The sequence below is a fragment of the Apodemus sylvaticus genome, chromosome 3 (genome assembly GCF_947179515.1).
Source record: "Apodemus sylvaticus chromosome 3, mApoSyl1.1, whole genome shotgun sequence".
Taxonomy (NCBI): domain Eukaryota; kingdom Metazoa; phylum Chordata; class Mammalia; order Rodentia; family Muridae; genus Apodemus; species Apodemus sylvaticus.
In genome coordinates this window covers 95,097,404-95,118,264 of record NC_067474.1, presented here as the reverse complement: position 1 = coordinate 95,118,264, position 20,861 = coordinate 95,097,404, and the positions used below count along the sequence as shown (strand labels likewise).

Sequence of the window (20,861 nt, the reverse complement as noted above, 5' to 3'; positions counted from 1 at the left end):
TAGTGTTACGCATTTCTTTAATTATTCAGTACTTGTTTTACATATATTTCGATTTCTTTATAAGTTAAGAGTGCATATTAGGTGATAATCTGCCTCTTTTGTCTCAGTTTTTCCTGTATGTTTTCAAAGTAAAGGCCCAGCTTCTAGAGGAGCATCCTGCTCCCATCTCTGTTGGAAGCCAAAAGTTAAAAGAAAATCCTTCAGAGTTTTATATACTGGGAGAAACTGTAAATAGGATAGGCCAGTGTTGGTGCTGCTCATCTTCAGATGAGATCCCTCTTCACATCCAACAGCAGCTAGGAGGGAGGTGCTGCAGAGCGGAGCTTCACAGGTTTAAACTGTGCGAACCTGAGGAGCGGAGGGTCCTCTGACCCTGGTGCTGTAGGGAAGTCTACAGGGCTCAGGCACTCTTCTTTGTCCCCTTTCTTGCTTTTGAATGGGAGAGCGCCTGTCTGTTCCTATAGTCAGAGTAAGCCCTGCACACGTTTATCAGCAGTGACCGAATGCATGCATTGAGATTCTGGCTGTTTGACTTCTCTCCCAGGTAGGTATGGACAGTTTTGGTGAACTACAGGCAGAAACACTTTTGATGTTGATTTTATCACTGGTACAAATAAAAAAAAAATTAGAGCCTTCTTCTTTCCATGGACATATACAAAGCAAGTCGTTTATAATGTTCCCATAGCTAGAAGCTGATAATATCTAGTCTATAAGAAAAATGGATCTTTATAGTGAATGGCAAATCTTTTTTAAGAAATGTTATATCCACTTTGATGTTTAATTCCAAACTCAAAGCCAGTTGTGTTTGTAAGACTGTCACTCTGCCCCTTTGCTGAGTGAGCGAGGGTCCTCAAGCCCTGTAGTCAGATGCTGCTTTCCAGGGCCACACTGATCTGGACTCTTATGCAAGGAGATGCCCTCTCTTCCCAACAGCGACTTGGAGCCTAATTCCATTAGTGCTGCACCAATTATAGTGAGACAGTCATGCTAGTCATTGGAATATTTTGAACAAAACTGGCTTAAAAATATAATTCTACCATACGTTTCCATAGGAAAAAACTCCAGTTTATTTTTCCTGACATAAAGTTAAATACTTAACAGTGTCCGTGATGAATTGTCAGGATATTAAAAGTCAATTTTTAAAAATAAAAAGGAGGAAGTAACCCCTCTGTAACCTGCCCAAACTCAATCCATGCCTCTAGGTCAAAATATTTAAGTGCTATTAACTGTCTTTCTCTAAAGAAATAGTCAGTTATAATGTTTACGTTGATATTTAGACATGTAGTGTTTCATTGATTTCTTTGTTTTGCCAAGTTTGGATTATAGAGAACATATATTTGGGGAGAATACTTGCCAGGAAATTGTTAGAAAGGCCATGCAGTGAAGTATGAGTATAAATAAAAAATGGCCCTCTATATGTGGAATAATATATTTAATATATTCCAGGCTTTCTAGTGTACCCCAAAACTGTTTTTGTCTCCTACCACAGCAAATATATATATAATATTATTGAGTGGTTAAAACTCAAGTAATCATGTATTTTCTGAAACTGGAGAGAGGATTTTCTTCACTAATTCTCACAGTATTTATATAACTCTTCATGCCCAGCAAGGGGAGTGATGCATGGTGGTGTGCGGTCGATGGCCCTCACGTCCACTTTGGCGCTTCGCAGTCATTCCTTTGAGGATATTTTATTCCAAAGCATGCCTGACTTACTTTCACATTTTATAATTGGGTTTGCATCTGAAATCTTAGATGCTTTAAATCTCATTCTATTTGCTTGTGTTAACAAATCATTGAACGTAGACTGGATACCTTGGAGTCTAAATTACCTGAGATGTGTGTCTTGTAATGCCTGTGTGCAAGAGAGAGGAAGCTGGAGTTTCACATGCATAGGAATGACTGTAAGTGATGGAAACTATGTAGTGTTGGACATGTTTCCCATTTCTTGACATTCTTGTGTCCCTGACTGTCAGTGATACCATTGTTCAGTAGGAGAACATTGTACTGAGAGGGAAACCTAGGAGAAGGAGGAGCAGAACATGGCGGATTGCTGAGTTCTTACTGTAGAGAATTGGGTAAGGAATTCCACTGTAGCTTTAGCTCAGCGCTAGGCTCCGCGTGTGTTTTCCAGCCTACTACATGAGAGGGTTAGGCCAATTGGACTCTTAGGGGTGTGGTAAAGAGGAAGACACCTGTGCGAAGCGCATCGATGCTCAGACCCTTCCTTCAGGTACTGTCTGTGCTGCTGCTTACTACTAAGCATGGATCAGCTCCCAGCGCAGGCCTGAGCGGGCCTTTGCAGAATCCCCGTGCGTGCACTGAGAGGAGTTGATGACTGTTTTGGATTGCTTCACCCGGCGTTCTGTTTTTGTTTTGTAGCCTAACAGCAGTGGTCAAGTAGTAGGGAAAGTGCCTGGCCATTTCACGCCTGTCTTGGCACCCTCTCCCCATCCCAGTGCAGTGCGACCTGTGACCCTGACCATGACAGATACTAAACCCATCACTACATCCACTGAAGGTGAGGCAGCTTCACCTACAGCAACCAGTAAGTATTTCTGTAGGAAATGAGAAATGTCCATCGGAGACACCGTTGGATGTATGATCCAAGGTGGCAAACACAGGAACTTTCTGGCTACCCGACCAGATGGAGATTTCTCATTTAAGTGGAGCTAGCAGGCATGTATGTGGCCCAGCTGTCACATGCTCTCTCTTATCAAATTTCTGTTAACGGATCCTATTTGACAGGAGAGAAGCATGGTTGTTTTTGAGTTAACAGCTATAACGAAAGTAATAACCCATGCCTGCTCGTTCAAGATAGACATTGAAATGACACCAATAGCACAGCACGATATACAAAGGTTTTACATCACCAAAAGAGAGATTAGATAATTATTACTTATTGGAGCATTTCTAGAAACCCTCCCCCCCCCAAGAGAATGGAATGAGTGTCTCCGGATGTTTACCTCAGTGTCGGCTATGTCACTGTGAGAAGTAGTTAAACATTGTGCTGTACAGGCAGGGACACCATGCAGCTTAGGATTAGGTTTGTGTAAGGTGCCCACACTTACATTACCTCCAATGTTTTCTTTCAATCTTTTGGTTATTTTGGCTATCACATTACAATCGGATGCTAAGCTTGTTGGCGTGGCCATAGCACTATAAATGTCAGATTTAGGCAGTATCCTTACAGAGCACACATCAGTAAGCCAAGTGACTCCTCCACTTCATCATGTAGAATATTTGGAATTATATAAAGAATAGATTTTCAAATGGCTTCACCTAAACTACCAGCTTCTTAGAGGGAGCTGGTATGCGCAGATTGGCAAATGGTGAGATTCCATCTAAAAGACACTCGCATGCACCGTCCCTGTGATGTGTGTCTTCTAGCCCAGTAATTTTTCTTGCATAGAGCAAGGGCATCCTTTGTGCCCTGGGAACTCCCTTATGGAGTTATACATCAGAGACACCACTGGCACTGGTCTCTCTCCCTTCTCTCTCAGCCATCAGAGAAACATTAATTTTTATTTTTTTAAATGACTTCTAAAAACAGACAAAGAAACTTTCCAAGAAAAAAAATGTATAACATTTTTTCACCTTAGGTGTTATTTAGCAGAATTCATGAGCCCTTTCAAACTAGGAAGTCAAGATAGGCTTGGAATGTCCATCGCTAATCAGTGGTGCTTGGGAATTATCTCATTGGCAAAGAGTCCAACCCCAGTAAGCACTTCTCTGAATGCTAAGATGGATGAGAGACTTTTCTTTTAAGACTTACTGTGCATATTACAATCATGAAGACACTATTGTATGTTTTAAAAGTGAGCATCAAAGCTTCTTTGAGCCAAGGCAACAGTTTAAACAAAAGCATATAAAAATGATTTTTAAAAAGTAGTAAAAAGTAAAATCCTATCTCAGGATAAGTGATGAAAACCAAATTTCTAGAAACTTCTGGTGCCTATTTTTATGCTGACAACCACACATGAAGGTCAGCGGAGGCTCAGTCCAGGAGCCCACAGCCCTTTGACCGGTGCCTTCAGCTTGGTTGATAATGAATTGCTTGTACACTCTTGTAGATGTTGTTCAAAAAGAGATTTTTGCCTAGTAAAATTTCTAAAACATCCAAAAGAAATGTTGAGATTATATAAACATGGCTTCTTCATTCCTACATAAAATAGCTACAGATAAGAAGCTTAATGTTGAATTTATACATCAGTTAAGTTAAATAGAGAGACCAAGGAAGCCTGTTTATAATGCTTGGGGAAAACAAACAACAACAAAACAAAATACCCCCCCCCAAACAAAAAATGAGCCCAGACATGGGGTTCCCACTGTAAGAGCAAAAGGCTTCTCTCCCTATTCTCCAGCCTGTGCACTGGAACCTCTGGGTGTGCTGATGAGCGGGGAACCCTGGGCACGGATGGGTACCTTTGCCAGCACCCCTTATTTAGCAGTAATTCGAATATCATCTGTGAGCATCCTCAGTGTTTTAAAAAACTTGACCTAAATGTGTCAATTGATGCATTTTTAAGAGAACATGAAGAATTAATACTTTGATCTTTAAAAGCTAGCCTTTTTAAAGTCCGTGTTTGAATTCCTAATTAATATAATGGTTTTAAACCTTTCAGACCTTGTAGTGTAGCATAGGTTACAAAATCAGTTTTTCTGTTCAATCTGAGATGGAACAGTAGGCTTAATTCTTCTTTTCCATGTAATAGATTTAGAAATGAGAGTTTTTTGTGGGAAGTTCATTCCATCAGGAAAGCACTTGTTAAAAAAAAAAAGTAACTATAAAGAAAGTTACAGTAATGTAAAGAGCAGTCACCTGTGTCTGCTCTACCTAGTGACCAAATACTTCAAAGGCCATCAGCTACTCACTGGCCAATTACTAGCAGTTTGTAGGAGCTTTTTGCTTTTGTTTTTTACAGATACAGAAAATGAAGGATTTTCTTTTTTTTTTTTTTTGTCAGAAATTTTCTACCACACTTGAGGACATTTCTCATATTAAATAAAAGATGGAGCTAAGTCATTCTGTGTGCTACAATCTAACGGTGCTCCTCTTTTAGAAAAGTAATACTGGATTTTTTTTTTAATTTTTAGTTACACATTAAGCATATCTGCTTAACCCTGTCTCTAAAAGTGGTTACGCTCCCTGACAATCTTTGCCTCCTTTTGCATTTAGAATCACAGGGAGCCATCAGCCATCACTGATGAATTCATTAGACATAGGAGAAAAGTGTATCTATAGGAAAAGACTCCAGAGTAGCCAGGCCTCAGCATCTAGACTATAATAAAGTCACAGCATACACTGAGGAGATGCCCACACCAAAGGATAGGTTGTGATGTATTGCATAGACTTTTTTTTTTAAAGGGGGGAATAGTTGATTTGAATTCAATTACCATGTCTTTTCCATTACTTGCTATTCCCTGAGATGAAAGAGAAGAGAAATGGAGAAACCCTTTTGGTAGTAAATCCCACTTCTCTGGGTTTCTTATACATGGACAGGGTGTTCATTCTGACAGTTCACAATTTTTATCTTTGTTTTTGTTCTTCCTTAATCAGCCTATACAGCTTCAGGCACATCTCAAGCCAATCGATATGTGGGACTAAGCCCAAGAGACCCATCCTTCCTGCATCAGCAACAGGTGGGCACGTGTCACCCAGGTGGAATGGGGTAGCCACGCTTTGCTTCGGCGCTTTTCTCCATGTCGCCTCTAAGATCTGGACTCAGGATGGGGCTCACGGGGCTTCTGAGACCAAAACTGATCATTTTGTTTCCCAATTTTTTTTTCTCTCATTTATCCTCTGCTTCTCACCTATCTGGAGTTTCTGAAACTAGCTCACAGCCTCTTCTGTCTTCCTAGCACACCATGACAGCATCCACAGAACTGTTGCATCTCAGCCAGACAGTACTGTTCTGCCTTACTGGATACTGAGGACTTACCAGCCTGTGTGGCTTTCAAGGGGTGATATGGGAAACCAGTGGGAGAGCCAGCTAGACTCAGTACATTACTCGTGTTTGAAGCAATTTTGTTTTCTCCAGATGTTTCACTCCTCCTCTGTACCTTAGTCCAGGAGGATGTGTCGTGAAGCTGAGCTCACGGGCGACACATTATCCCTACTCTAATAGTTTAAACTGCTTCGTTGATTTCAGAAGAGATAAAACCCTTTTTTGGGGGAGGGGTGATTCTGCCTTCTTACATCATTTATGTTTCAAGTAGCATTTTAAATTTCACATCTCATTAATGCTGTAAATTTAATGCAAATGAAGTGTTTACCCAAACTGCGGAAAAAGTACAGCCAGGATTAATGGTGGCTTATAAACAGATTAGCCACAGTCAAAAGCATGCACCACACCAACATAGAAATCCCATGATTCTAGTTATAGGGTCACAGAAATACTTGTACACAGTTCCGAATTGGAGCCTATTAAGTGAGGTCTGTGTTCGTTACTCTTAACTCTGGATAGCAGAGCAGTTTGAAATGAACAGTGTGTAAAACCTTACATAAGAAAAAGTAGACTGTAGTGCATAGGACGGAGCTGGGAATGGACTCTGTGGCTCTTCATCTGTAAGCCGTCTGTGTTTACATGAGGTTTATGTGTATCAAGCATGTGCAGTTACATGTGTCCACTTCCTCAGTTCCAGAACAGCCTCTCTGGATTCTGCTTACTATCCTCCAGGCCTTCCCTTTCACAGGCCCAGGTGATCGGCTGTGGATGGTAAAGGTCACCACATGTGGAGAGAAAACCGAGAAAACCATATAGCTGATAGCTCCTTCAAGACTTGACATTTCGCAAGGTTAAAATAACAAAACCGAACACAAGAGAACTGACTGAAGGCATCTGTATATAGTTATGGAAATACCAAATAATAATTAGTGCCTTTGCCAGCCAATGGCTTTTCAACAGAGTTCTCTGGAATGTTGCTTTTTTGACCTCTAAAAGTGCTGTAATATGAATGTATTATAATTACTATAGTTCTACTTAACAAATGTATGTGATCATTATGTTTTTTTAAACATATGCAGGATTTATAGGTTTTAGAAACATGTTCTTTTTTTAAATTATTATACTTTTTTCAGAAATATTTTTGTCATGGGACTTGCTATTATTCTTTATGACACATCTCTAATTTCCAGTTAATTTTTAATTCAAAAAACATGCCTCCATTATTTAACCTTTAGCCCCAAACACATTTAGAATATTATACCCAATCCCATGCATTCAGAAGCAATTGTCCTCTTTCTTTGAGGACAAAGCCCAGGGCATTAGTTTGTATCAATTAAAATTAATGTCAGGGTCTCCTACAATGACAATTACAAAAGTATATTTGTGCCAAAATTTTCTCAACATTATCTAAAGATGCACCAAGAAAGCTGAGCACAATATGGAGCTTAATATAGGCAGAAATCTGGGAATCTTTTAATGTGAGTAATTTCTAGGACAGACATTCCTATAAAGACGGGCAGTTGTTATTTAAGTGGTCAGTGCTGAGTAAAGACCACTTATAATGTGCCTATATTATCTGAGCTCTAACGTGTTTGCTAGTTATGAATATATGGTATATATTAACCCTTGGAAGCGAACGGCCATATATTATTCCACAGTTACAATTTGTAAAGACTGAACAGATAGATAACTTCTCTATCTCTTATGTAATGGAATTTTGACGTGAAGGAACCAGATCCATAGTGAGCTATGATTCTGAGGCATGCAGAAAACAACATAAATGTCTTTCACATGATGTAAGCATGCCGCCTAATTGAAGCGCGAAGCAAAATCTATTCTTGTTATCCCTTCACGTTAAGAACTGTAGAGATGAAGCTGTATATTCACTGTATAGGAATGGAGAGAGAGCGAAATAGTTTAAATGACTTCAGTAAAGGTTATTCTTCCTACAGCAGAAATGAGATTGATTTACTGTGTCCTCTCATTACTTTACGAAGATTTAGAAGAGAGCACTCTTCTAAGGGCAGCTCCTAAATGCATTTGGTTTAAAGCTCTCAGTGATGAATGCAAAGGAAAATGAAGGGGTATATGAAATAAAAGTGATCAATCATTTTATATTAGCTAGGAGAAATTCAAAATTAGAAAGGCAGTGGCTTTAGGCCGAGGGAGCTCTTTTAAACATTCCCCATAACCTTTAATGTATATGACCCTTTAAAAATAAATATTGTCACCAGGTACATTCTTCAGTTCATGTGGATTACTTTATAAAGATTTATCCTTTCAGCTTATGAAATGTATTAGTGTGCATTGTTGCATGGTATTTTCCCCTTAGAAAAGAACTTTAATATAGCTTACATAAATTAAAGTTAACAATAAATTTAAGATTATTGAATAGTTTTGACTGTCTTCAAACAACCCTCCCACAAAATGACACTGCAGAAGCGCTTTCACTGTAGCTATTTCTAATGCATACTCACACTGGCGTTTGAGTTGAAATGTAAAATATTAAAGTAATCCATATTGGCAAATGAAGCCCGTGCTTTTATGCTTAGTTGCTTGTTACACAGTTATTAGTCATTACACATTTGCAATCTCCTTTTAATAATGATTATTTCTGATTAATGCCAGTTCCTAACTGCCTTGAAATATTAGTTTTTGTGATTTTTTTTCCTTCTGATGTTGGAATTTCACCTATCATCTAAATACAATATCTCATTTGAATTTAAAAAATAAAGTCACTTAATTGTGGACAGTGTTGCAAGAAGGTTCCTGTAAAGCAGTTGCTAGCTTATCATTAACAACAACCCACCCTGTGGAGAATAACCTTCAGCTCCTGTGACCGATCAGGACTCGCCTTTACGGCATATCACTGCCTTGGGCATTGTTTGAGGCCTGGCACTGGCCTGTGTTTGTAGTGGTGTAGGAGAAATTTCCAAACCAGAACTGTTTCATCTAGAGCTTCTTTCTGCTTTAACTTTTCTGTTGGAAGATGGTGCTGCGTCTTGAAGAACTCTGAGGTACTGCTTTAGCAAACTGGGCCTTGCTCTCTGCTGCCAAATACTTAGTCTTGGTTTGGAACCCCTTCAGAAAGTTGAAGCTGCCTTCTCTGACTTCCCTATGTAGAAGTCCTGCTTCCGGCCTCGCAGGCACACTGTGCACACTCCTTCCTGTTGACAGTGACTGAACCCTAGCTCTTTGAGGAAACGGGAACCCTCTAGCAGAATGTTAGGTTTTTCTTAGAAGGAATACACATTATTTTTTAATTCATGTTAACAATGTTAATATAAATGGGTATTATGAGAAAAACTCAGTTAAATTAATATCAGTTCTTTATAAGCTAAGCTTTATAATTTGTTTGCTGTGATAGGAACTTTAATAATTTAAAATAATCTAGCTTATTTATCATTAATTATAGCTCAGTAGAAGGTTGCTTTCACAGTAGAAATCTTAGTAATACACATCAATACCATATCAGTTTGACAAAATTTATTATACATTGAAACTAAAAGTTTTTCCTGTGTAAAAAGAGACCCCACCATATAGGTATAAGAGACCACACCAATCTAGCCAGCCATTGAATTATACACCGACCCTTAATACACATTGGAGATTGTAGGGAGACTGGATAGAGAGCTGCTTTTGCCTTCCTTAAATAAGACAGTTAAGTCAAGTAAGCTCCTAATTGCAAGAAATAGGGCTTGCTCTCAGTCTCAAAAGGATGCCCTGGCTGTCTGTGCCGTCTGTGATTGGGGCACTGGCTGAGTGCCTAGGCACTGTGGGTTGTGTTGGTGTTTGAGCTTCAGCAGTTGCATCTCCTGTTTGACCACGTAACACTGTTATTTCAAGTTATCAACTAGTGATGCTGAAGCTAAAATATTTTCAGCACTTTTCTGGGTGGAATTTGGAAGTACTTCTCATTACACTAAAGATTTCTGTTACACAAAATAGCTTTTAAATAAATTGCCTCTGTAGGATTTCTTTTTAAACTAAGACATGAAGTGAAATCCTCTTATAATATTTGTCCTGGCAAATGACAAAGCCAAAGCTTGGAACATTAGGGGAAAAAAAAAAAACCTACTGAAAAGTCAGTCATTAGAAGCAATCAATTGAAAAAGGTTGCAAGTGGACTCTCAAGCATCTCTGTAGAGCCAGGAAACAGGCTATCAACACTCGCTCAGGCCATTCTTATTGTGGCCGTTATCATAATTGACAGCATGACGCAAAAGCCTATCACGTGACTTCTGGGTAGGTATGTAAATGGTAAGAGGTCACTTTTCACATATGCCTGCTGAAAAGGAAACATATTTAAAGGAAGTTTTAGTCAAACTAATGACTATGCAAATATTTAGCTTTGCAGCTAGTTTTGAAATCGAAAAAAAGAAAATCTTCCATCATCTGGCTGTCTTTTATTATTAATTTCTTTATTTACTTTTCCTAGTTACCAAAGACAAGGCTCTATATATAGTATTTGAATTAATGTCAAAATAAAATTATGTTTAACACAGCCTTAAATTTCAATCAACAAAACCACAAGGAGGAATTATCTTCTTTCCTGAAACAAAAGCTCTCAATGGGAAAATTCTAAAGATGATATTTACAAACAATTTGAGCTGTACATAAAGCTCAGGATAGGCAAGAAACAATGACAGACATAGTGGGCTGGGACATGACAGGCATGGTGGGGTGGGACAGTGACAGGCTTTGTGGGGTGGGACAGTGACAGGCATGGTGGGCTGGGATAGTGACAGGCATGATGGGGTGGGACAGTGACAGGCATGGTGGGGTGGGTCAGTGTCAGGCTTTGTGGGGTGGGACAGTGACAGGCATGGTGGGTTGGGACATAACAGGCATGGTGGGGTGGGTCAGTGTCAGGCTTTGTGGGGTGGGACAGTGACAGGCATGATGGGATGGGACAGTGACAGGCATGGTGGGGTGGGACAGTGACAGGCTTTGTGGGTTGGGACAGTGATAGGCATGATGGGGTGGGACAGTGACAGGCATGGTGAGATGGGGACATTACAGGCATGATGGGGTGGGACAGTGACAGGCTTTGTGGGGTGGGGACATTACAGGCACGGTGGGATGAGGACATTACAGGTATGATGGAGTGGGACAGTGGCAGGTAAGGTAGAGTGTGGTAAGAACCCAGGCTTAGGAGTCAGGACTTTGGCCTTTGCCCTGTGATGGGAACAGGTGTGTCTGACTTTGGACAAGTCTTCAGAGGGAAAAGGATCACATGCCTCTAGCATTCCTCAACACTTTAAATTTTATAGGCCTGAGTAGCTTCCATTGAAAGAAAGAATCCCTTATTTTCTAGCTCTTTAACATATGTCAGTGATTTTAATTCATTCGTGGACTATTTATACCCATTTAACTTTATTCTGTGAAGTATCAAGAAACATGGCTTTAGATACTGACACAGTGACTTTCAGGTACCAGGGTGGTCTTGATTTTTCTTCTTGACCTTGTCCTTGTGATCATTTTCCTTGTTCATTAAAGGTCCACAGCATCCGCCCACAGTTCCCTCCAGGTGCTCCACAGCAGCAGTTCATGGTAGCAGAGGAAAACGTACCCATCCAGTCAGTGAGTGGGAAGCACGGTCACTCAAATGACGATCCTTTTCGGACTCTTCCGTTGCTCCCCTCCTCCAACCTGTTATCCTGAGCCATCTGGAGAAATGGGGAAACTCAAGAGAACACAAAACACACACTTCAGGGTATCCCCTTGAGGGTTTTGTAGACCTAAAATAAAAGTGGGGAGGTGAACTTGCTTGTCTTGGTCATTCAGTTTCACATGTAATGGTTTATTAGGTCAGCTGAGAACTGTTGCCATCGTGGGCAACTATTAGCACCCTGAAGGGCCTTCATCTGAGTATACAGTCTTGGATTTAAGGCCATACTGATCCTCTGTGGCTATCAGCAACTTAGCATACTTGGAGTGTAGTATCCACTCAGGTGTTTCTACTTATGTACATTTTTCATATTAATTACTTAATATATGAGATTCCTACCTGGCTCTGGACTCACTGTGTGATAGCAGATGACCTAGAACTTCTGATTGTCTTGCTTCTACCTCCCAAGTGCCGGAAGTGTAAGCAGGCACCACCATCCTTGGTTAGTGTGAGCATGCACCACCATCCTTGGTTTTATATGGTGCTGAGGACCAGGGACCAAGCCCAGGGCTTTGTGTATCCTGGGCAAGTCTTCTCCTGACAGCTACATCCCAGCCTCCTTGTGCAGATATTTGAAAGAAACCAAATGGTTTCCTTCCTATCATTTTTTTTTCTTTTTTTTGACACAATCACATCCAAATTGTGGCAGGCACAAAGTTTCGCTTCAAAGGAGGAACTCCAGTCTGAGAACATATGTAGAGATATCTTCATCTTCACCTCTCTCTTAGTAGTTTGCAATACTTTTTATTTGACCCTTGTGCCCATCACTTTATGGGGGTGGCCCTGTTTCTTTCATTTACTTCTTTTTGGAGTATTGGGCACGATGGATTTAACATCTTGGCTTTATAGACAGTCTCCTTTTATTTTGGTAGGTACACATAAATTAAATAAGTAAAACAGCATGTGGCTATGTATTCTGTACAGATGTGCATATTATTAAGTTTGACCTTTCAAGTGTAAGAAGAATTGGATCCAGCCACTCCTCTGCACAGACCATGGCACTAATAGACTAAGGTTCTAAGCTCGGTAGCTCATAGCCTTTTAAGCTTGATTGCTATGGGATCATATATATAGGATATGTATGTGTGTATATATATGCATGCATATACATAAATAATAAATGGAAATAATGAGTTTGTTTTAGCCTCTTTGAAAGTGTATGTTGGAAAGGAAAGAAAAGAAAATAAATACATGAAAATGTTGATTTTAAATGTTCAGGAAGAGGCCAGAGATTGCCCACTTCAAATTTTTAGAAGTGGTAATAGAAAAAAGTAATTTGCTTGTAACTAGCCAATTTACTTAAGTATCCTTTCAGAAAGATGCTAGTCTCTTACTCAGCCTTTTCTGAGATAGCCTGTGAGTGGCACTCAGAATCTTAAGGTTTTGTGTGGAATTATCAGCTTTCAGAGAAAGCAGGGTTCCCTAGACATTAGCCGTAGGTAGTCATTAGCAGCACTGGGTGTCGTGTGCCTGAGCACACATCCTCAGCACAGGCCTTCACTGATGAATGGATCCGAGAGGCTCCTGACGCGAACTCATACCGGCCATGCTCTTCTCTTTCAAAGCTCTTATTTTGAAATGTGCCTCACTTATTTCTGAAGATAAACAGCACAGCCTAGCACATTGAATTTCTCTTTAGAAGGCCCACTTGGAGAAGTCAAAAAGCAAACAAACAAACCAGGAAACAACCCAAACCCTGCACTACAGGATAGGCCTGTAATCCTAGTCCTCAGAAGACTGGAGACACGTTCAAGGCCCGTCTGAGCTACATAGTGAGGTTCTATATGTCCACCTCTCCCAGAAGTGTCCCCTCAAAAACAAGTTTCACAAAGTTGCTTCTCATACACTATAGACTAAACACATTTTCTTCTTTGCAACAGCAGAGATATGTCATCTGTTTAAAAGTGACTGTGCATTTTCTTCTTTGTACAAATTATGGCTTGCTTCCAGAATACCCACTTTTCGTTGTATTCATTTTCCGTTGTGACTTTATGGCCTTGAGCTGAGCAGACCCCACCCACCGAGCACTCTGTGCATCGCCCCCTCTCTCTGTCTGCCCAAGCGTACTTTTTCCAATTCTTTATACAACTATTTTTACTTTAAGTTTCAGAGTAGTTTCAAGGCCCTTCAGAATTGTAGCTTTTCAGAACAAGAGCTATCATCCTGAAACCTCGGTATCTGTGTTAGGCTGTGTAGAAACTGGAGCCTGACGGGGAGTAATCCACTTTTTAAAGCGCCGTGTTTTCAGGCCAGAGTTAAAGCAGTTTGTCCCAGGTTTCAAGGCTTTTGTCTGCAGTCACCATCTAGAAATGATCACAGAAGAGGGGAAGAGGGGCGCGCCAGGTTAGTGCTTTCAGCAAGGCAGCTCTTTTCTATGGGAGGGGCAGTTATTTACAACCTGCCTCTCCAAAGGTTAAAAACCATGATCTTCTAGTCTGTCCGCTCCCCACCCTCCCTACTCCCTCCCCCTTCAGCGCCAGATAAGTTTACTTTCTTAAGCATAAAAAATAAGCAATATATCTTTTCAATAAATCTGCTAGCACTGTAGGGCAGCTGTTAACCAAACAGAACTGGATAGGGTTACTGGGAAGCATCCCAGAGAGGAGAGGAGATCTAGAGAGAATCTGTCAGGTTCTGTTCAGTGCCTTCTCCACCTTCTTCAAGTGCAGGGAGGTATTGACAATGCCATGACTCTGAATTTTACATAAAACTCAAGCTCATTTTTTACTCTTTCTCAACAATGCCACTTTAGGACAATGCAGTTATTAACATGGAAAATGGGAAGCCATGCAGCTTCTCTACCTGTCAGGGTGAACGCGGGGCGGGGCTTTTCTCCTCTAAACTGCATGTCTCCTGTTTTGCAAACTGCATGCTTTACAGATATTGATTATTTCACTCTGCACAGACGATTTGGTATGTCGCATAGAAAAAAAAAGAGCATTTTTATTTCCTTTCTAAAATAATCTCTCTATTGAACATTATTAATGTTTTCTTTTATTTCAGCTCCATTTATATTCTAATACTGGCTAATTGTTATGTCCTAAGCACTTGTTTCTCTGTATGCTTTAATTAATAGAGAAGCATATTGCAATAACTTTTTTTTTCCCTAAGGAAAAGTCTGGAAATTTTGCTTTATAGAGTATTATTTTTTTTGTTTTGTTTGTTTTTTGTTTGTTTTGTTTTTTAATTCTGTTTGTTTTCTTTTAAGTTGCCTCTTGGGAAAGTAAGAGTAATGCCATGTTCAGTACTAGTTTGCATGTGTTCATTTAAATACTAAAAACTGTAGTACTGCTCCATCATATCTGACTGCTAGGTTTCAATTGACAGCTGAGGATTTGTGACTGGACCATGAATCAAAACGGCAGGCATTTATACCCCAGTACCAGTGAGGATACATTGGGAATTACTTGGCAAAGGTAACATTTTAATTATTTCCAACCCTACACTTACACTTAAAAATTACATGGCCTAGAGTGTTTGTTTTTAATTAGTTGTGCAGAAAATATGTTAAAAGTTTAGATGTTTGGCTTCACCGTCCCTTTCTCCCTACCCCTCTGTCTAATTCCTATTTAGATACAGCATCAAATGAATCTGGGAAGATGGCATATGTTAACGATCATTGGATTTTCTCAATACTGTCAAATGTTTGGGACAATTTATAACATTTTTGGTGGGAGTTGGAGGAGTGGAATTTGACATTTAGATTTAAGGGCCTAGAAATGAAGTCATAGTTTTCGGGGAGATTTTTCTGCTACCTGAGGATAAGACATTGGTTTTCCATATTATATGCATTTTCTCATTTTAACTCTTTCCTCTCCTGCTAACTGTAAGTCCTTCTTATGTCAGGTGTTCATCTTTCAGTGGGGGAAAGACTAGAACAGAAATTTCAAGTTAGTCAATTTAGCCACTAGTAAACTTTAGAGTAGAAAGATTATTCAACTATGTAGTTAAAGAAGAAAATTTAAATAGTTTTCATTTCTGTTTGTGTACTGATATAATTGACTTTATTAGACTGGCTAAGAAAATTATTTGAAAATAGTTTTGATATCATCATATGTTTTGGTTTGAAGGAATACTTGTAAGGTAGTTGTCATCTGTTTAGAGCAACTTGTGTCAAATAAATAATTTATGGCATAATGTATATTAAGCATCGAGATGGGAGTACAGTAATCCTTGAGTTTCCTGATGGTAGAGCCAACATAGTTTTGATCCTCACGCTGATTGTAAATCGACTGTTTTTAGTGTTTGTATGAAACCAGTTGCTGAGATGTTATAAAAGAGATGCTCAATTCCATAGTGGACAATAGAACCTGCTGTCAGCTTATGGGTCAAATATTTACTCAGATTAAACCTAAGAAGCCTATCTGGATTTTGTTTGGTTTGGTTTGTTTTAATTAAAAAAGTTATGTTTATTCCTTTTGTATGTGACTGTTTTGCCTGCATGTGTATATGTGTGCATGCATGGTGCCTACAGAGTCAAAAGAGGGCATTGATTCTTTGGAACTAGAGCTAAGGATGGCTGTGAGCCACCAGGTGGGTGCTGGGAACTGAACCACAGTCCCCAGCAGGGGCAACACGTGCTTTTAACTGCTCAGCCATCTCCAGCCCTGCACTCATTAGCTAATTTAACATTAACATTTAGTTAATTTAACAATTAAATATTACAATATGACTTTCCTTTCTCCATTTATATATAGGTAGGAATATCATCTTTTAAATAAATCTATTGTTCTTCCTCAAGAAGCATGTTAGTATAGAAAAACGTATATAATATATACTTACAAATATATACTTCTATCAAGATAAACTTGATAGAAATGTCTTATATAAATAGTCTCAATGATTAATGATGCTTAATTAAAATGAATGAAAATGGATTGAGTCTGAAATAGTAAGCTATTTAAGGATAACTTAATAAGATTTGATAACACGATGTTTAGATTAGTTTATTAAGTAACGATCCTATACTCCCTGCTCTGCCTATCAGCAGAATGGCCCAGGTTCATAAGGACAACAAATTAAATGGAAGATACTCATGTTTCTAAATGGTATTATGACCGTCAGAACTTTGTAATAGGTAGATTAATAATAAGTCTTTACTTAATTTAGAATAGGATAGTGTCTTTGAAGCACATTGAAACCAAAGTGATGTGAAATTTTGGTGATTTGGTCTGAGTAGTTCTGGAATCAGAACTTGGTATTCCCCAAAGAAAAGATGGCCCACATACATACGGGAAAGAATGACCACAGTCAGTAACAGTCCTTGCAGAAACATTGTTCATCTTGAAGCTTTCATTCTTATCAAGAAAGCTGATGTGGGCAACCGCTTCAGATCATAGTGAGTCGGTGAAGGGGACTACCAGAATGTATTAATTTCATTCATTCCCTTTCTCTGAGGATACTCATCTTTCTTTGGACTAGTGTATAACCTTAGAGATGGCCTGACTGACCAGCGAAGCCTGGGAGTTCTCCTTGGGTTGCATCTGACCCTTTCTGCCATGGTTCAAGAAGGCGCATGGTTGGTGTTTCAGGTGTATCTATACATTCTGTAGGGATTCCCTGAGTCAGGGGCAGGGGTGGGAACGCTGTCCTGAGTGCTGTCAGGGTCACATTCACTTTGAATCTGTGTATCACAGTTCAGAATAAGTACCTGCAGATGAGACAGCAGTCTGCTTTGCTTTGCTACCATTTTCAAAGACAGACATGACTGCAGGGTGTGGTGGAGCACGCCTTTAGTCGAAGCAAGGGGGGTGGGGGTGCGGAGGGGACACTGAGGCAGGTGAGTCTCTTGAGGCAAGGTGGCCTACCCATGATTTATAAATGGTGCCCTGAAGTTTTTAAAACTTGGTGGATTTTTATTTCTAGATAGAATACTGAGATCTATCTAAAAATCCTAACTGCCTGTACCACTGTCACGTTCAAGAGTGATCAGGACAAGAAAGGCCCAGAGTCATCTCAATAGTGGGACAATATTAGGGAAAGATAGGTTTGCTCAGGCAGAGACTTGAATAGCTGAGCTTTGGTTTGGTGGATAAAGAACAGTTTGTGCTTGTCGTGGCAACTGCTCAATGTTTTTATCGTGGTTGTTGTTGATTATGTTTTGAATTAAAATAGAACAAGATCACTCTCCCCCTTCCTTTCCACCCTCCAGCCTCTCCCAGCTTCCCACTCCAATCCCCCATGGTCCCTACTTTCAAGTTGATAGCCTCTTTTTCTTTGATTTTTGTTGTTTTACACACACACACACACACACACACACACTCGTGCACACACATATGCACAAATATTTATTATACATAAAGGTAATCATGGAGTCTCTAGATCACAACCTACAAAAGAGGTTGTAACCCCTTTGGGCAATGGGTATCAAATATCCTATATATCAGATATTTACATTATAATTCACTACAGTAGCAAAATTACAGTTAGGAAGTAGCAATGAAAGTAGTCTTATGGTTGGAGTCACCACAACATGAGGAATTGCATAAAAGGGGTAACAGCATTAGGAAGGTTGAAAACCGCTGCTGTAGGTAGGAAGGCCAGAGCCAAGCATGGATTTGGATTTGCTTTCTTTTGTTGGAATTGTGTGTGTTGCCGCCTGGTTTGTCCTCTCTGCTTTCTTTCCTGCCTGGACCACTTGCCCTCTGGACAGGCTTCCTTGTCAGGTGCAGCTTCTTTGGAAGGCTGAAAATGGCCGGGAGCTGAGTGCACCCCGTGTGAGTTAGGACCTGCTCACCACATCCGACCCCAGCTTAGAAGTTCCCTCTGGCACCAAGGCTGACTCTTAGGCTGAGTCTCCACGAACCTTCTAGGTTACAATCTATCTGCAGGAGTTTCCTTGCTTCAACCTTAGCATCTGTAAATCTCTCCCCCCCCCCTCTCTCTGTGTGTGTGTGTGTGTCGTGTTGCATGTGTATACACTCGCAAAGCTAAGTAAGGGCTTACTCAAATCTAGAGAAAGTGAAATTTCCTGCCTAAGCAAATGCTTCATTGCTAGGATTGATACAGAACAAAATGCTGAAGGTCTCCCTTCCAGGTCTGTGGGTGCATTAACCTTCTAGGGGGATGATAGGTGATGGATTGCTCCAGCTAGGCACTGCAGTGTTTGTTCTTTGACCCCTTCCATGCACAAGTTCTGTTGTTTTGCACACGTGAGTTGTATGGGTGCAAACACATTGCTCTTTTTAGACCCCAGCCTGACTCTTGCTTGCACTTTCAGACACGAAGGAACAGTGTAACTGAATGAAAGAGAAACCTGGAGAGCAATCTAAGAATAATATAAACATAAGTTATTTTAAAACACTGGATGGGTGATGTATGCAAAAGAGAAGCTGGATTTACCGTTTCGTTTTCCCTTCTCACCCTTCACCCCTTTAAGAAAACGCAAAGCCACAAGTGTGGTTCTATGTGTCTGATGGCTTATATAAACAGAAGAAGCCTTCAGATGGCTAAAATAAACATGAGCGTGTTACTGAAGGATATGTTTACACAAACCATTTGCTCGGCCCCTGAAATAATGAATAAATGAAGATTTTACTGAAATAATTGGAAGGATTTTTTTTTTCTGCTTATGCCATAATTGAATGGCACCGAAGAGACTTTTATCTGTGGTTTTCTATGTTACATGTGTTCCTGGTTCCTCCCTATGAGTCGAATGCTTCATCCTGTCATTACTTTACACGTGTTTTTGTAAGAAATTGTCGTTTATTACTGCAATTCCAGAGAGTTGCTTGATTTCCCAAGAGAAGTTTAGCAGCCAGTAAAGGTTATTTGGATCTGGCTGGTCAGGAGGGTAAAGCGAAGGGGCAGTTGTGTGCACAGTTATTGTGAAACACTGCTTTCTTTATAAAATATATGTTCTCTATCAAATGACTGAAAACCAAAAACTTAAGGATAATCTTCAGTAGGTTGCAAACTGTGTTCACATATGTACATTTACATAGACAGATGAGTGTCACGTGTGATGCACGTGTGTGTACAGCCCTGTCCCTATAGACTCAAGTTACCTTTTACTTTAGGATTACTTAAACTATCCCTGCACGTCTTTAGTGTTTCCTGCTCAGGATTTCTTATCTTGACACAAAACTGCAGTCCGGCAGATGGGTTGTTTCTGCAGTTCCTGGGGGGAGCCGGATTCCCAGCTCTGATTTCTTTTCGGCAGTTAGCTCCAAAGTGTTCAAATTTTTAGACAGCATTCTGGGGCCCAAACACCACTCGGAGGAATAGAAATGCTGACAAGCTAGGCTGCATAGGTGAATCCTTGGTTCAAAGCTGAGAATTACAAAGTCCGAAGTTGCGCATGAGCAAGCAGTGTTCGGTAACAGGGCAGCTAGCTGCTGTCGCCCTTTGCTTTGGACGTCTCTTGAAAGCAGTGACTTTCTGTTTTCATCAGCATCACTTGCACCTGTCAGGAGGGCAAAGCTAAAGTTGTTCGCATTTTATTAAAATTCTCCAAAATGGTTTTTCACAAACACGCAGTATCTCTGATCTGGCTCTCGAGCTGTGTTGAGACGTAATTTTTGCCTACCTTTCTCTGTTTATAAAGAGAGGTTTGTCCAACTCCCCTTTTTTATCTAGACAAACTCTTCAGAACACTTCCTAAGAAATTAATTGTATTTCAGCCAGACTCGCATGCTGCCATCCCACAGGAAATGGGTCAGCAATCCATTAAGATGCCATTAGATAATCTAATTTGGAACTTAATCTCTAAATTAGCCATGCTCCATACTTGAAGCACACTTGAGAGAAAGAAGAAAAGTTTACGTTTGAATCGATAGGGGAGCCGAAGCGTGAAGCAGGCCGTTTGTTTTCTCTGTAGCTGTGGTCACGTCTCAAGCCGTCTGGTAACCAGGAGAAACCAGACATGATGTAATTCCAGATTGAACTTGAACTTCGGGGACTTAGCATGGGAGAACAATGGGCCATAGGAATCAATAATGTCCATTTTCCACATGATTATGTCTGGAGCTTTCCCGTCAACCTTTCTGGATGGACAGTGTGACCAAAACGAGATGATCCAGGGACAAGATGTTAGAGGAAAGAGAACAACTTTCTCCGTGGTGTTTTCAGAGCTGCGCGGCAGATTCCAGCGGGATTAGAAAAGTTCCCGCTCTGCAGTAAAGCGGTAGCCTGTTCAGAGCACTCTTTGTCCGCCTAGGTAGGACAAACTTAATCTTCCGTTTCCTGTCAGATGGTTTTTGGCAGCAGAGCCGGAGAGGGAGGAGCGGGATTCAGAACATTCT

The 20,861-nt window shown here is 40.2% G+C and overlaps 1 protein-coding gene across 5 annotated transcripts in view; it reads left to right on the top strand.

The window, feature by feature from the left end:
- Positions 1–20,861, top strand: part of Nfib (nuclear factor I B) — a 212,297-nt gene that overhangs the window by 177,450 nt on the left and 13,986 nt on the right. The window contains exons 9-11 of one of the 5 annotated variants that reach the window (XM_052176682.1): positions 2,383–2,521; positions 5,561–5,643; positions 14,947–15,035. The exons of 1 other annotated variant lie outside the window; for it this stretch is intronic. In XM_052176682.1, the coding sequence (XP_052032642.1) occupies positions 2,383–2,521; positions 5,561–5,643; positions 14,947–15,035 (311 nt within the window). Of the gene's footprint in view, positions 1–2,382; positions 2,549–5,560; positions 5,644–14,946; positions 15,036–20,861 lie in introns of all 5 variants that reach the window. 3 more of the 5 variants (XM_052176681.1, XM_052176683.1, XM_052176684.1) reach the window with 3 other exon arrangements.